The sequence below is a fragment of the Dermacentor variabilis genome, chromosome 3 (genome assembly GCF_050947875.1).
Source record: "Dermacentor variabilis isolate Ectoservices chromosome 3, ASM5094787v1, whole genome shotgun sequence".
Taxonomy (NCBI): domain Eukaryota; kingdom Metazoa; phylum Arthropoda; class Arachnida; order Ixodida; family Ixodidae; genus Dermacentor; species Dermacentor variabilis.
In genome coordinates this window covers 44,631,442-44,646,839 of record NC_134570.1, presented here as the reverse complement: position 1 = coordinate 44,646,839, position 15,398 = coordinate 44,631,442, and the positions used below count along the sequence as shown (strand labels likewise).

At 47.2% G+C, this 15,398-nt stretch overlaps 1 protein-coding gene across 1 annotated transcript in view; it reads left to right on the top strand.

The window, feature by feature from the left end:
* Positions 1-15,398, top strand: part of LOC142574494 (double C2-like domain-containing protein beta) — a 38,086-nt gene that overhangs the window by 20,178 nt on the left and 2,510 nt on the right. Inside the window, exons 3-8 of the mRNA XM_075683557.1 lie at positions 4,855-4,929; positions 5,025-5,128; positions 6,878-7,001; positions 8,553-8,710; positions 12,152-12,230; positions 12,614-12,713. Coding sequence (XP_075539672.1) covers positions 4,855-4,929; positions 5,025-5,128; positions 6,878-7,001; positions 8,553-8,710; positions 12,152-12,230; positions 12,614-12,713 — 640 coding nt within the window. The remainder of the gene's footprint in view (positions 1-4,854; positions 4,930-5,024; positions 5,129-6,877; positions 7,002-8,552; positions 8,711-12,151; positions 12,231-12,613; positions 12,714-15,398) is intronic.

The window sequence follows — 15,398 nt, the reverse complement described above, 5'->3', positions numbered from 1 at the left end:
ACAAGGCAATTATGCCTGAAACTATGTGTCAACGCAAGACGTCTATAAGTATGGTCAGCATAGGAGGTCACTTGCTCAAAGAGCATGTGACAAATACGGTCGCGAGATCGGGCTATAGGTGGCAGCACCCTCTCCGCTTTAGTGTGGATGCATGGATGTGTGGTTGGGTGGTCGGACGAGACGTTCATTTGAGGAATCGTCAGCCGTTTGTGCACAGGCGCGAGAGAAAATTTGGGCGCTTTTGCTTCTTGAATATATGACCCAGCCTAGGCACTACGCAGGAGGTTTCTTAGCGCGTGTTGTACGCGTTTGTCCCTAGGCGTGCCGGAATTGCGGAGTGGCGTCGATTTTGTTTACGCTCGGACGCTGGCTGCCCGCGCGGTAAAATAGGTGAAGCAGCGGGCACTGACGCCCGATTTGGCGACCGCTTTGTCGGACACACTGTCTCGCAAGTGCGGCGCTCGTGCTGAGTCGTGGCGGATCATAACTGTCTCGCGCTTTACGGTGATGTACCTTGTAAATAACATCACAGATGTTTTTGTGGAAGGAGTAGCGGCCGTAGAGCCCGGGACGCATTTACTGAAAATGTAGAAGGCAGAGCGCCTTAGCAAACGCGGTTGAACGCAAGTGGCTGATAGACCGCCGGTGATGATGACTGACTCAGCACCAGCGTCGCAAGCGCGGCGAAGTCTGTCCGACGTACCTTCAGAGGCAAAGTTCTGGCTGGTGTTGCAGAAGTCACGGGCCGAGGTACTGATGAACTTAGCTTTACAAGTTGGCGGCTGGACGAAATTATACTTATTCAATCGTGTTTTTTACTAATTGAAACAATGTGCCATTATTTCGCATTATTGGCGGCTCCTCCAGGACACCAAAGTTGCAACGGGGACACGTACCAAAGCTAGAACCCGGACTGGTCTGTGGGTTGGGGCTCGCTGAGGCTTGCGTGTGTCAGAGGTGCACAAGATCGGCTGTCAACTATCGCGGACAGCCAATGTTTTATGCAGACACCCCCTGGCACGCTACCGCCTCCGCGGCTCCTACTCACGGACCGCCCCGCTTCCAGCTTTGATCTCCCGCTACACTTTGCCTTGGAGATCGTGCGCAGCCTGCTTTACTATAACGTCATGTGCTCTCCTGAGGCCTCCGTTTGCCAGTCACATGTGCCCTCCTGGAGGAGGCTTATAAAAAATCTATTCTATCGCCGCGACGAAGAAAGCAACCCGCGACTTATACAACACCAGTCAGAACCTGGCCCCTTCACGCACAGCGATCACCAAATGGGGCGTCCGTGCCCACTGCCTCACCGCGCGTACAGCCAGCTGCGGAGCGTAAACAAAGTCGACCGCACTCTGCAATGCCGGCATGTCTAGGGGACAAGCGCCTACACACGCGCTAAGAAACCTCCTCCATAATGCCTAGGCAGAGTCAATATGGGGGCGAGGACTTACGGAGTCGCCATCTGTAGGAAGCGCCTCCCTTGCGTAGTATGAGGGATAACGCGGCGCGCGCCTCGTAGGTTTGGCTTACGGCGCCCAATAAAAACACCACGCGGCAGCCCTCCTGGAGATTTCTGTGAGAAATCTCAAAACGAGGGAAGTTTTTATTGTCAAAGTAATAATCTTGGGCAAACTGAAAGCACAGAATCGTTTACAGACGCTATCGCTTTACCGAATATGTACAGTGAGCGCCACTGCGCGCGATCGCCGCGATGGAGTCTCCCGAACCGGCTTCTTGCGTGAAAGGCAGGCAATTAAACGCTGAGAGTAAACTATGCGAAATATGTTTTTATTGTGGGCTGTGTGTATAATCGAATGGAGCATAACAGAATGAAGCCTCAATGGAGCGATCGCACAAGTTCGCAGCGACCGACTGCGCGTCTGCATGTATGTCCGCGCATAATGTTTTACTTTAGCTGCGAGCGCGTTTTCGCGCCGTGCCGTGAGCTTTAGGCCGCATAATATGAGCGTTTGACAGTACACAACCAACCATTGTTGCGTGGACGCGATCAGAGGTGTTCAAAAATAATTTCATGATGTGCCATCGCGATGATTAAATCTCTGTTTTTCTTCTAAATTCTTATATGTGTCGATATCATTTATCATGTTGCGCCCATGTTTATCAGACTTCTCAGCGTGCGATTTCCCGCTGATTCTTCTTCGTAATCCAGCATATTAGTTCATTACACAAAGATGCCATGCCATGCCTTCTTTAAATGTGCTTCTTACTACTCCCTTTCCATTCCAGTGAACTTGGGAGTGTCTAGCATAACCAAGTTCATGCACCAAATAAAGCGTCATGACACAAGCCGGGCAGCGGGCGCGTGCGAGCGTCTCACGCGCATTTTCTGCTACTCACCGAACATCGCAGTCCCGACGTCGTATCAGAAATCTTCCTCGCGACTGTGCTTGCTGCATACCCGAGTTGTAGCTCATGGCTGTTTGCCGGTTCTAAGTTTCGCGAGCCAAGCTTCAAGCAGCTTCTTGTCCTGCGGCTACGTGTGAATAAGGCTGACCCCGGGCTCCGTTGCCTACGTCCGGCACTGCGGCACCGAGCAGTAGCCTGCCATTTTTGCAGGCCTCCAAAAGCAGCCACTACCTATTATACTGCTTTCAAATGCTGTCACGCAAATACCCAAGGCGGGAAAACCTCGCCACTTAGTCAGAACCGCAGCGCAGGTGGGACTCTAAACTTTCGTTTTCAGTTCGCTTCGGCGCTGCCGAAGCAGCCGACGTGGCCGCTGTGTCCACGTGATCCCTCATGGCACGTCACGCCGACGGTGGCGCCAGCTTTTCCAGTGGTGGAGCTCGCCCCCTCATATTCAAGGAGAAAAAGCCCCCAGATTTTCTCTCTCTCTCACCTGCTCTTACTCGCGCCTGCGCACAAACGGCTGGCGATCCCTCAAATGAACGTCTCGTGATGGTCGGCGTAGAGCTTTGGAATCTGCACGGCGGCGCTTCACTGTGAGCGATTTTGGCTGGCTGTTATATAATTAAGAGCATTGACGTCAGTGTAATAATGATAGATTGCTCTCCAATGTCACATTTTTACAGGAAACGCACTGAACGTTCACACTGTACGCGAAAGGAGCGCAAAGCGTAGTTTCTGTTGCGGTACATGCATGGTGTTTTTTGTTGTCCTTTGGCGTTTAGTCTATTCTATCGGCAGTGTTGGGCCGCTCAACTCTCTGCTAGTCTTGTACTGGTAATAAAAATGCCTGTTCTCTTCTATAGTGAATCTAAAGTAGCTAGTTATTGTGACTCCACTTCACCGCTTGCCCGCATACATTAGTACATTTTACTTCTTCATCGATCGTCTGTCGAATAGAAGAAAGTTGATAAGTTCAGTTAAACAAGTTTCGGGCTGCTAAGCACGAGGTGGCGTGATCGAATCCCGGCCACGGCGGCCGCATTTTGATGGGGACGAAATGCGAAAACACCCGGGTACTTAGATTTAGGTGCACGTTAAAGAAGCCCAGGTGGTCCAAGTTTCCGGAGACCCACACTACGGCGTGTCTCATAATCAGAAAGTAGTTTTGGCACGTAAAACCGCATAATCTTTTAAACAAATTACGCCGCTATGACTGGTAGCACAGTGTAGGATCGCCATGCGGCAGCACAGACGTTTTTGTGCGTTTGATTGCTTCATTGTTTTTTTTTCTTTTTTGCGATAATACTAAATACGTAGCACCTTATCACAATAATATTTCTGCACGAATACGTGCACGACAATCGCGCCAATAGTTTTTGATAATTTTCGGAGCGAACCTTATTACATTGTGTTATCTATTTGTGAAAATAATGGCCGCTACCTTCCTTCAAGCTGACAACACCACGCTAAAGAGAGCGTTATATTAGATGCAAGCAAGTCAGCTTTGCGACGTCCTGCGCCTAGCGACTGAAATGTTGCACGCGATTCTCTCGTAGCTCTCTATTTCCGCTTTAATCACCGTACGAAAACGCGAAGTTTTTTTCCTCTTGGAATACCCACATAACGGGACGACACCTCAGGAACAGCTAAGGATGGTGGCGTTACCACTAACCGAAAGCCATGCAATTATGCGCGAGATATCAATTGTATCATATGACATTACATGAGCGCTTAATATTCTATTCCCTTACTTCTCAGTGATATCGCGCCACCTCGTTCATATTTCGTGTTGTCACATGCATTGCGAAATAATCCAACACATCGTTACGAGGAATTGCAAAAGTGTGGCGTTCAAGTTTCGCAGCGACCACTTCATTTGTTTAAAACGGCGTCAAGTGATTTTTTTTTGTGTGTGTGAAGTGCTTGTATCACCGAGCAGCAAGAAAATTTTGATGACTGTGACGAACTGAGGGCGCGACAATCACACATCGCGTGCTCGACACTTGCAGTCCCTGATTTTATTGTTGCGCAACTGCTACAGCAGAAAGCCAAATAAGTATTTACATCGTCCAAAAACGCTGAGATGCAAAAAGAAGAAGAAATGCTTCGTGGCGAAGTGGGCGACCGCGGCCCTAGACAGCGGCTGCACAGTGCGCCACCATCTTTGACTGTGCCAAACGGGAAGGGAGCACAGCCGTCACCTCATATATATATATATATATATATATATATATATATATATATATATATATATATATATATATATATTCGTGTTCGTGACAATAAGCCCCAGTTGCTACTCAGCGCTCTCTTTCTCGCCCCTTGTTTATCGCGCTGCTTTTCGTCAGTTACGAAATATCAACTCCTCCACCATTCAGTGCTTCTGTGCCAGTGTTATTGGCGGTGTAAGACAACGGCGGTTTGACCCGGTTCTCTGTGCTTTGACACGTCTTTTTTGTTTCACTCACGGACCTGATTTCGCAGGAACTGTACGGCACAGACTACAGCGGCTTCTCGGATCCCTTCGTCAGGGTGCAACTCCTGCCCAGCTTCAAAAAGGTGAACAATGGCGTCCTGGCCATTGACTTTGCGACGAAGCTGAAATATACGCGCAGAAAATATAGTAGCGTTGTATTTCTTTTGTTGCTTTCCAGGGTGATACAAAGCAGACGAAGACTCTGCACAAGACCGTGAATCCCGAGTTCAACGAGACCCTTGTGTTCCACGCGGACAGCACCATCGACGAACGAAAGCTCAAGTATATAATCTAGTTATCTCTATTTACACTTGACCTAAATCGCCACAAGGAATTCAAGGGTGGGAGGGGGCATGTAGCGTGGATCATAACATAGCACAAATAACAATACACTGCTATGCGATACAGAAAAGAAGTTGTGAAATTGATACAATATAAAGAATTACACAAAAATAGGCTCTCAACAAGAAGTACACATCGGGAAAAATAATTTTATCGATATCAACATTGTGACAGGGAAGAGAAGAAAATAACATTACCGGTTATGTCGACAACATTGCTGAAAGCAGGTTTCATTCCTGTATTGTTCTCCAAGAAGAAAAAGAAAGAGAAAGAGGTACAGCAAACAATGTGTGTTTTGTACGGGTGTTCTGTAGTACTTTCTGTTGATTATCTCCGCGAAGCGAGAAGTATGTCACGCCGCTGAGCCCCTGTAAGTAAGTGCTGCGGGAGCATTTTGCGCAACACTGTGGGACGTGCATTATGCTATGCGCTCTCCACAGCCTCTTTTTACTCTTACCTGAGACGTGTTGATAGCCTGATGGATTGTTGCTGTTTAAGCAGTTTCAGGGCTTATCGAAAGAATGCCGTAGTGGAGCGCGGCCGCATGATTGCGAACTCTTACCGAGTTGGCATACGGCTTGGTTTTTCAAGTTCAAAGAGAATGTTGGAAAATTATCTGTGCCAGATGGTGTAATTGCAGTCTTTGAGCCGGATTCCTCGAAACGGCGGATATTACTGGCATGAGAAATCGAAATGCATAATCGACTAATTGAGATAATAGACAATAATTAACTTCTTCGTTAAATGATTTGCGGCTCCAGTAGCAATTTACGAATTGACACGAGTAAGTTTCCATTAAATTGTTTGGAACGAACTGTAAGGACCGCGCGGGTTTCGATATATGCGCTACTTGCGGCAAAAATTCTTTCTAAGAAACCGCAGTTTTATGCATCGACGCACAAAAACAACTGGAACTCCCATGTATTTCGTTGCACACTCTGTGAATGAAAATCTCGAAACTGGTGTCATCCTGAAAATTCGCTATCATCCTCAAAAGTGGTAGCAGCGTCGCACGCGTAATGACGTGGCAAAACGTCCACTTTCATTTCCATTTTTTATGCGGAACTGTCAAATCGCCCACTGAGCGAAAAAGTCGGCGGTGTCTGTAGCAACAAAACGGTACCTAAATTCCCATTGGCTGCGAACGCGAACGAAACGGAGCACCTGGCGTGCTGTTGCGGCAGCAGATAGTCCGTTAAGCCCGCTCCGAGAGAATAAAGCTTAAAATAGAGAAAAATTAAAAAAAACATTATATATATATATATATATATATATATATATATATATATATATATATATATATATATATATATATAGAGAGAGAGAGAGAGAGAGAGAGAGAGAGAGAGAGAAGGTGTTTGGCGTCACCGCCACACACCTTCTCGGTGAAGGCGTCACCGGCGTTCGTTCATTGCATTTTTCTCCTGAGAAAAAAAACGGGATGCTGGCGACGTTGGCTGGTGCTCTTAACGCTGGCGCAGCGTCAAGCGAAACCGGCGAGGAAGCGCTCTCTCCTGAAAGAGCCCGACGCCATGACGGCGACTGTACATGGTGGATAATAGTCGTGTAGTCGTGGAAGTCAGGCCTGCCTTCGAGTCTGTTAGAGGTCGGTGTCGGAGGAACGATTGCGACTTGCGCGAGGTGCGTGGTCTCGGTAAGTGTAACAGGAAGCATCGGGGTCCGTCGCAGGCTGACCGTGTTGGACGACTACCGGTTCGGGAGCTGCGCCCTGGGCTCGACCACGGTGCCACTCTCGCTGCTCACGCCCAATCAGATGTGCTGGCTCAACGCAGCCCTGGACAGGAGCCGACAGGTGAGGCTTGGTGAACACCTCCGAACGAGGGCTTCCGAATCGGTCGGCTGATGTCTCGAACATATCCCCAGGTCCATTGACTACCGACTTGGAAATGTGTCCCCGCTGCGTTGCTAACACATTTCTTGCATTCAGTACCAGCGTCCACACTCTTGCGTAGACTCTCCCGAGCAATGCGCTGCGAAGAAAATAAAGAGCAATAAGTCAGCCACTATAGGCTCAGGATATCGCGCTGAAACTTTGTGAATTAGTGTACAGCTGACTATCGTCATCACACGAGCGTAGTTTTTCAACGCAAGCCACAGCGCAAGAATACCGTTTTATTGCGCTCTAGGCAACAGTCGAGACGTGTGTACATCAGCTCTGTATGGACAAGAATGAATGGAATGACGTTTGTATTCGTCTACAAACGATAAAGTGCGCAGTAAATATGAAGAGAGAGAGAAAACAAGAGGAGGAAAGCTAGGCAGGCCTGCCAGACTAACGTTCCCTTTGCTAAGCCACGCCAGGAGTAAGGGAAAGGTTGAATAAAAAGAGGAAAAAAAGGAAAAGGTGAGCACTGCACGAACGACGCAAGACGTTGTAGTTCTGCAGAACTGTAAGCCGCCACTGAGGCCAGTGCACCTTAAGCACCGCTGTAGCGCAAGAATATCCTCCTGCGAAAGTGATGGATGTGGCCACGTTCAAAAAAATTTCGGGTCTATAAGCCTCTAAAGTTCTCAAACGGTCGGCGCTGGAAGACCAGCTCTGAGCCGTACGGCAAGCCGAAGATGCCGCCCGAGTCAACGGCCCGAGTCCACGGAACGAGGAACGTCGCCAGAGTCAAAATTTCGAGAAGAAAATGTTGTCATCGTCAGTGCAGCAGATTGAGCTGCCCTGAAGAGGACAGGCCCCCTTGCTGAAACGTTACTTTCCCATTGTTATTCACTTCAAGCCGCCACCTTCATGCGAAATTCTATGAGGTGTGCGAAAATCCTTAGGTGACGATTATTGTTCAAAACGACGAATAACGTCGAATAAAAACTATAGCTGAACTGTCAGCTTAGTCTCCCTTTTTTTTGGTCTTCCTTGTGCGCCGTCTTGATTGCAGATTTACAAGCATGCAGCTTACCTTACAAACGCGCACACTTTAGAACGGTGACCCAAGGATCACTTTTTGTACTTCACGCCTCTTCGCGAGGCAGCAAAGGCAGTGCCAATTTGGCGGTAAATTCGAGAAAATTGCGTTAGCATTGCGTCGTATCTCTTTGAGGTCTCGGATCCATGATTTAAACCCAGTTCACCCCATTGCATTGCGTTGTTGAGGAGCCCACTTGACACGTCCCACGTCCTGCCTCATCAAGGAGAAGTAAAATACAAAACCACAGTCAATTGCTATGTATATATAACATGCTCTTCTGTATAAGCTCTCCCATCGCCTGTATACCAGTGCCACGTGACCAGCTTCCCACACCTCACACACATACACCTTTGTCAGCTTCGACACTCCCAGCTAACACAATAGCAAATACACGTTGTCGCGCATTTTTTTCGATTCTCTTTTTTTGACAGGCTCGTGACGAGGCGTCGTGCTCGCTGAGCCCCGATCGGCCCCGGGTGCTGGTGTCGCTGATGCACGCCAGCGGGCGCAACCAGCTCATCGTGGGACTCGTGCGATGCGTGCGGCTCATGCGCAGGGACCGGACGCCAACCGCGCCCTTCGTGCGACTGTGAGGACACAAGCACCTACACAACGGGCCTTTTGTTAACCGCTTTGCCAGTCAATGTTCACTCAGTACTTGTCTTGTTATTTTAAAGAAATCAACGAAAGAACCTTAAAGGCCAACTGTCACAAACTTTGGCTAGGTTGGTGATATAAATTAGTGTAGTATATTCTATGGATGCCCGCCATCTACATACTTTGGAAGTGCCTTGCGGCAAGGACAGTCCGCGAAATGACAATTAGAGATGTAAAGGCAAGAAGCGACCAACCTGAAGACTATGAAAGATGGATCACGGACAACGCATTCTATAAGTGACTTTTCTTGTGTCTGCATAAAACTAGTCTTCATGCTTACATTTAATTTCATCCCGAAGTTACGCCCGAACTTTGCTGGACTTTGCTGGGTTCAGCAAAGTTCTATTCGTTGGTAGAGGTTAATTATCCGCTATATGAACGCAACCGGGCCGATAGATTTGAAGGATAACTGCAATAATATTTCGGGCCGCGTAAACGGCATTTACATTTACAAGCATGCAGCATTTACAACAAATGTAGTTTGTAAATGCTGCGCCTAGATGGGTTACAATGGAGAGCAGCCCCTGTGAAAATTTTTAAGTTTGAAATACGAGTGGATGTGCCACAAAAAGCTTTCAAAATCAGACGTTCTTGATATCAAAACGAAGAAAGAAAAAAAAGAACGCCATTTATGCTGCCCCGAAATGGCGCATGGCGCAGTACTGATGACTTTCAGAAATCAGATGTTCTGCTCTCGGTGCGTTAAAATATCTCGGAGGCGAATTCCTTGGACTTTTTTCATACCTTCCAGGTGTAGAAACCACACGGTACGTGCGTGGTCAGGTTTATCTGCTACTTAAAGGCCCCTAATAAGAAAAGTAGACAACTGACAAATTAGGCAGCTTGGATTGTCGCGCGGCGTAACTTCGGGATGAAATTAAATGTAAGCATGAAGACTAGTTTTATGCAGACACAGGAAAATCCACTTATAGAATGTGTTGTCCGTGGTCCATCTTTCATAGTCTTCAGGTTGGTCGCTTCTTGCCTTTACATCTCTAATTGTTATTTCGCGGACTGTCCTTGTCTCAAGGCACTTCCAAAGTATGTAGATGGCGGGCATCCATAGAATATACTACATTAATTTATATCACCAACCTAGCCAAAGTTTGTGACAGTTGGCCTTTAAGGTTCTTTGGTTGAGTTCTTTAAAATAACAAGGCAAGTACTGAGTTAACATTGACTGGTACCTTTAAGATCTCCTTGTGACATATCAGGTTTTGCAGTGTGCACGGACTACCTTTTAACATAAGTGTGGAACTATCTTATAACCGAAAGAATTCATTACCGTTAGCCCTGGCCAATAGTTAAATCTGTTCAAATCGTAGCTTTCACTCCAAGAGAACGTTCCTAGCGGATTATAGTAAAGCAAGATTAGATTGTTATCGAATGAAGGTTTCTTTGATCACTTTTGGACGGTGTCGTCAGCCGTGTCACTCTGGCATACACTGAAGCAGTTTGTGTTCTTGTCACTCGCCAACATGGCTTAGTTGTGCGTGACAACATTTTCATTTCTTGCGTCTACATTAACAAAGGTGAACTTCATCATTCCACTTGCCTGCTTCTATTGAAATGACTTTGTGATTTTTGTAGGAATACTGAGCATAACAATCACTCTAGTGGAGTGTACCACAAGAGGACTTTTTGTCGGGGTAGCTGTTTTGTCATGAACATTGAAATTAACAAGGCTAGCGTGGGTATCTACGACACTGGAATCACGTGTATGGTCATCTCTACACTTGGTCTATGCCCCTGCAGAAACTCCAAGGACAGCACTTCTCAGTTAGTTTTCCTGCTCCATGTATACTTCATACCATCATTGACGACGTGCATTATTTCCGTCTGCATTACTTTAGTTATCCTGCATCTCAATTCCCGGCGCATATGTTTTCTCCCCCAAACGCACATCACCGATGTTGGGGACGTTCACTCAACGCAAGGTATAGCGCGTACTCAAGACGCATATATCGAGAGGCTTAAGAGCCGTATGCCGTATAATAGGCGAAGCGTTCATGATTGGTTTCACGAAGTGTACACTGTTCGCGACTCATTCATGGGTACCCGGAACATTGAGGATTAGAGCGCATTCCGGGCCGTTTACCCGGGCGCTCACTTTCGGAGATGGTCTCACTTTCAAGAGGGGCACGGCACTGGACGCGTCGAAGTATGCGGCCGACAGCGCTCTTGGCACTGTGCAAAGATGGCGAGCTTGGCACAGCGCCCCAAAACGCCATGGGTAGTATGCGCGGACGCTTACAGGGCCGAGACTCTCATGATAGTGAAATCTTCTCTGAAAGTGAACGCCCGAAAATGCCGTGCCTCTTCTCCTACGGTTAAACGGACCGACGCGCGCTTATTCAGGTATTAAAAGACCATCAAACCGTCTGTAATTTTTTTATTCATCTCGAGCCACACTCATTCGCTAATACAAGATAACGTGATTGGTTACGCGTCACCCCGTGTGTCTTTGCACGCAGCTTCAGGTAAAATTATGCACAGCAGGTCTAGGCGGAGAAGTGGGCTGAAAGAATGAGAAACTTGACGAAAGGAATTAGACGCTTAGTGGGGAAAAACTTGTGACGTCACCCAGAAATATCTGTTTGGGCAAAATTATACGGAGATTGTCGAAAATTATCGGCTACGCAGGAGGCTGGTGCCACCACCGGATAAAAGTCTAAACAATAGAGAGGCAGTCGCATGGCGGCGCCTGCAAGCTGGGAACTTCGTAAACCCGGTCTGGGCATACCATGCTATAGATAGAGATAGATACCATATAGATATATAGATATAGATATAGATGTAGATATATAGATATAGATATAGATATATAGATATAGATACCATGCATGATAGAGAAAACGATGAGTGCCAACACTGTGGGGTGAGAGGGATCCTCGATCACATAATCTGGGAATGCGCTAGCTCACCAGGGGCTAAAGCAAACATAAATTGTAGAGAGGCCTGGGAAGCCCTGCTGCGGAGCGAGGACCCTACTCCACAGCAACACGCCATCCGCCTGGCGGAAGAAGCCGCGAAGATTCAAGACCTATTTGTTTGCTTCTAATCGCGCAGCTTCCGGCCCCCGTCCCCAAGGCCTCTGTGCCGGGTACGGGGAGTAGGGGCCTCCTTATCCGGCGGTAAAATAAAGTTGCTATCATCATCATAATCTATTCGGGACTCTCTTTTAAAAGGGCCGTAATATGTCTCAAGTAAAGATGAGCCGAATACCGCCTTCACGGCGTGCTGATTTGTTCAGGCTAGGTCTTGCAGAAGGCAACATTCGTAAAGGTAATTTCTTTACTGGTTTAAGATCGTTGCAAATGCGCTACAATGAGTCATATAATTATCGATGTCATCATCTCTTCTCGCGCGACAGAAACCTCAAGCCGGATGCTGGCCATCCCGGCTGGAAGACGACCGCGAAGAAGAAGACTGCGGATCCCGAGTACAACGAGGTGAGGGGAGCTCGATGGTATGCTGTGGACCCCTGTCACTTACAGACTCAGCAATTGCAGCACTGTGAGCGTTCGTGGCGTTATAACACGAGCAAATATATAGCAAGTTTTAAGCACGCAACGTGAAGGCTGCGCGTTGAACTCGCGAGAGTGTTCTGTGAGCAACAAGCTGCTTTTCGCGTGATTTACGTGGCTCTTCTACTAACCACATTAAACTTACCCACCAATGATGTCAAGGATGCTGTGGGACGAACAGGGGTCCACATCTCAAAACGTCGGCCCCTTTGTCTCCGGGACTGCACCTGGGTTCATCCCCTTTTGTCCCTGGCATGTGAAGAAGTTATCCGGCCTACATTTCACTAGAGATAATTCTCAATGCGCAGGAGCTTGCCTTAAGCCTGCAGTCGAACGGTGACCTCGCCAAGCACTTTCTGCAAATCACGGCCTGGGACAAGGACAGCGGGAAACCCGACGAATATCTGGGTAAGGCACGGTTTAAGAATACGTCTTCACTTTATAACGGTGATGGGCTGGTGTTGGTAGCGATGCGGATGGATGAGGGGCTATTTGCTAGTGCGTGTTTATCACTTTGGCGCCTTAAAATGAGAAAAAGAGATAGTAAAGAAAAAAATACAGGTAGCACAATTATGCAAAAAAGGTGAGGCGTGCAGACAGGACACAAGAAAAGAGAAGTGAACAACACGAACGGCGTTTGTGTTGTCCACTTCTCTTGTTTCCTGTCAGCACGCCTCACCTTTTTTGCATAATGAATCCTTACCAACTAGCTCAGCTTTCGGTGGTTCTAAGGTAGCACAAGGCGCCCAACCTTCCTTCCGAATGTATTCTGGAACACTGAACCCTTACTGCGCAATAGTAAGAAGTGCAGGGGATCTACATGGTGTGCCTCAAATCGACCAGTGGCGCAACCATGCACACGCACGTGCACACGCAAACACAACGTAGGCTAACACAGAGAGAGAGAGAGAGAGAGAGAGAGAGAGAGAGACAGAGAGAGAGAGAGAAAGGAAAGCTCAATGTAATTGACCACCAGACGAATCAAGACCAGACAAACTGTTCTTACGAACGTAAATTGAAACGCAGATAGGGAAAAAAGCAGGTGCAGCTCTTACATGCTCTTATATAGCAATGCAATATGTCGTTGACGCACTCCTAGCTAATAACCACGCTGTGATACCATAAGCGTCACACGGAAGCCGGTGTCACGCTGACTTCCGCAGCATTAGCAAAACGTATAAAAAGTACGTCCCATAATTTGTATCGACATGCTTGTTCAATATGTGTTGATGGCTTGGTACAGCGTTACACACCAGACGTTATTACGCCGCATTCAATAGTGACAGCGATGAGTATGCGTTCAACTAAAGAGGGAACGCGCGTCTTGGTTGAGATCTCTCGCAGCCCCGTTGTACGGTGTGAAAGAGGGTGTCGCATCAAAAAAAAAAAGAAAAGAAAAAAAAGGGGGCAGTCGAGTATTGTCGTACTGTGGCAGATAGATAGATACTGATGATGAATATCTACATTTGTGCTGCTCACGCGGGAAGCACTATATACAGCCGCAGCGGGAAAACATATGTGCACGGATGATGGGGATTTTTAACGATGCCATTGTTATCAACCTCTTGTTTACATGAGGAAAACTTAGTGGGTAACACGTTCGTAACTCAGGTCGCCGCCGTTTTGTCTGTGTACACTTCGGCATGTTGACTTATTTTCATGAATCAGTTTCGTCTGTCATTTTGTAAAACGTGGATTCTGCGAGCGTTAATCCTAGTTCGAACGATCAAAAATTTTAATGTATATCTGCTTGTAAATGGTGGTACGCTATAAAAAACACAACGAAATTCATATTTAGCAAACGGGTGTGCACCGACTTGGCAGTGTGTCTTCCTGGAAATGTCCGTACGTAAAAAAAAAAAGAAACATGACATAATTCATGCAAGCAGCTGCACGTTCACTTGGTACCTAATGTACAGGTTCTTTAGGCAATATGATGATTGATCTTTGCTTTGCTCCATTTGTCTTGCTTTTGCTATTCTGCGTTGAACGCATAATTTTCTTTATTCGGGCCACACACACGTTTCCGCAGAAAGAACCCTGCAGAAATAACTAACCGTAAGTGCAGAGCAAATAAGGCGAACGCGATAAATCGAATATCGAAACGTCGCGTCGTCGAAAAATCAGGGAGATGACGGCTTTGCAGTAAACTACGTGGACTCGAGCTCACTCTTACTCCGTTAATTTATAGAAGCTTAATGCACATAAGCTACCCGCCGTGGTTGCTTAGTGGCTATGGTGTTGGGCTGCTAAGCACGAGGTCACGGGCTCGAATCCCGGCCACGATTGCCGCATTTCGATGGGAACGAAATGCGAAAACATCCGTGTACTTAGATTTAGGTGCACGTTAAAGAACCCCAGGTGGTCGAAAATATTCCGGAGTTCCCCACTACGGCGTGCCTCATAATCAGATCGGGGTTTTGGCACGTAAAATCCCACAATTAAATTTTATTGATCGAATGCTGAGAACCAATTCAGGGTTCTACACTTCCGCTTGTGACCTGAAAGCACGAAAAAATAAGCCACGTACATTGCAGCCTACGTTGCTGCAGTAACGAGATCCGAGCAGTTTAGTTGGGGAAAATGAATCTCCGGCTCTTAACTTTGTTTGGTGGATTTGTGGGAAAATTGCACTTTGAACTTCTAATCCAAGGGTCCCGGTGCAGTCTCTGACTTTGGGATCCTTGTCTGTATACCATATTTTGTAACAAATTGCTACGCACGAATAATAAATTGAAACTGAAACTGAAACAGAATGTGCCAGTGATTCTTCATAGTAGCAGAGATTTCGTGTCTCTTGATATTACGTCTCGAGGAACAGTAAAAAATGCATAACGAGCCTCGAAATTTGAAGCTTTGGCAGGTGTTGACCATTTTCTTTTCAAGTCTAATCCACTTTTCGGTCGGTCGGTCGGTCGGTCGGTCGGTCGGTCGGTCACTCACTCACTCACTCACTCACTCACTCACTCACTCACTCACTCACTCACTCACTCACTCACTCACTCACTCACTCACTCACTCACTCACTCACTCACTCACTCACTCACTCACTCACTCACTCACTCACTCACTCACTCACTCACTCACTCACTC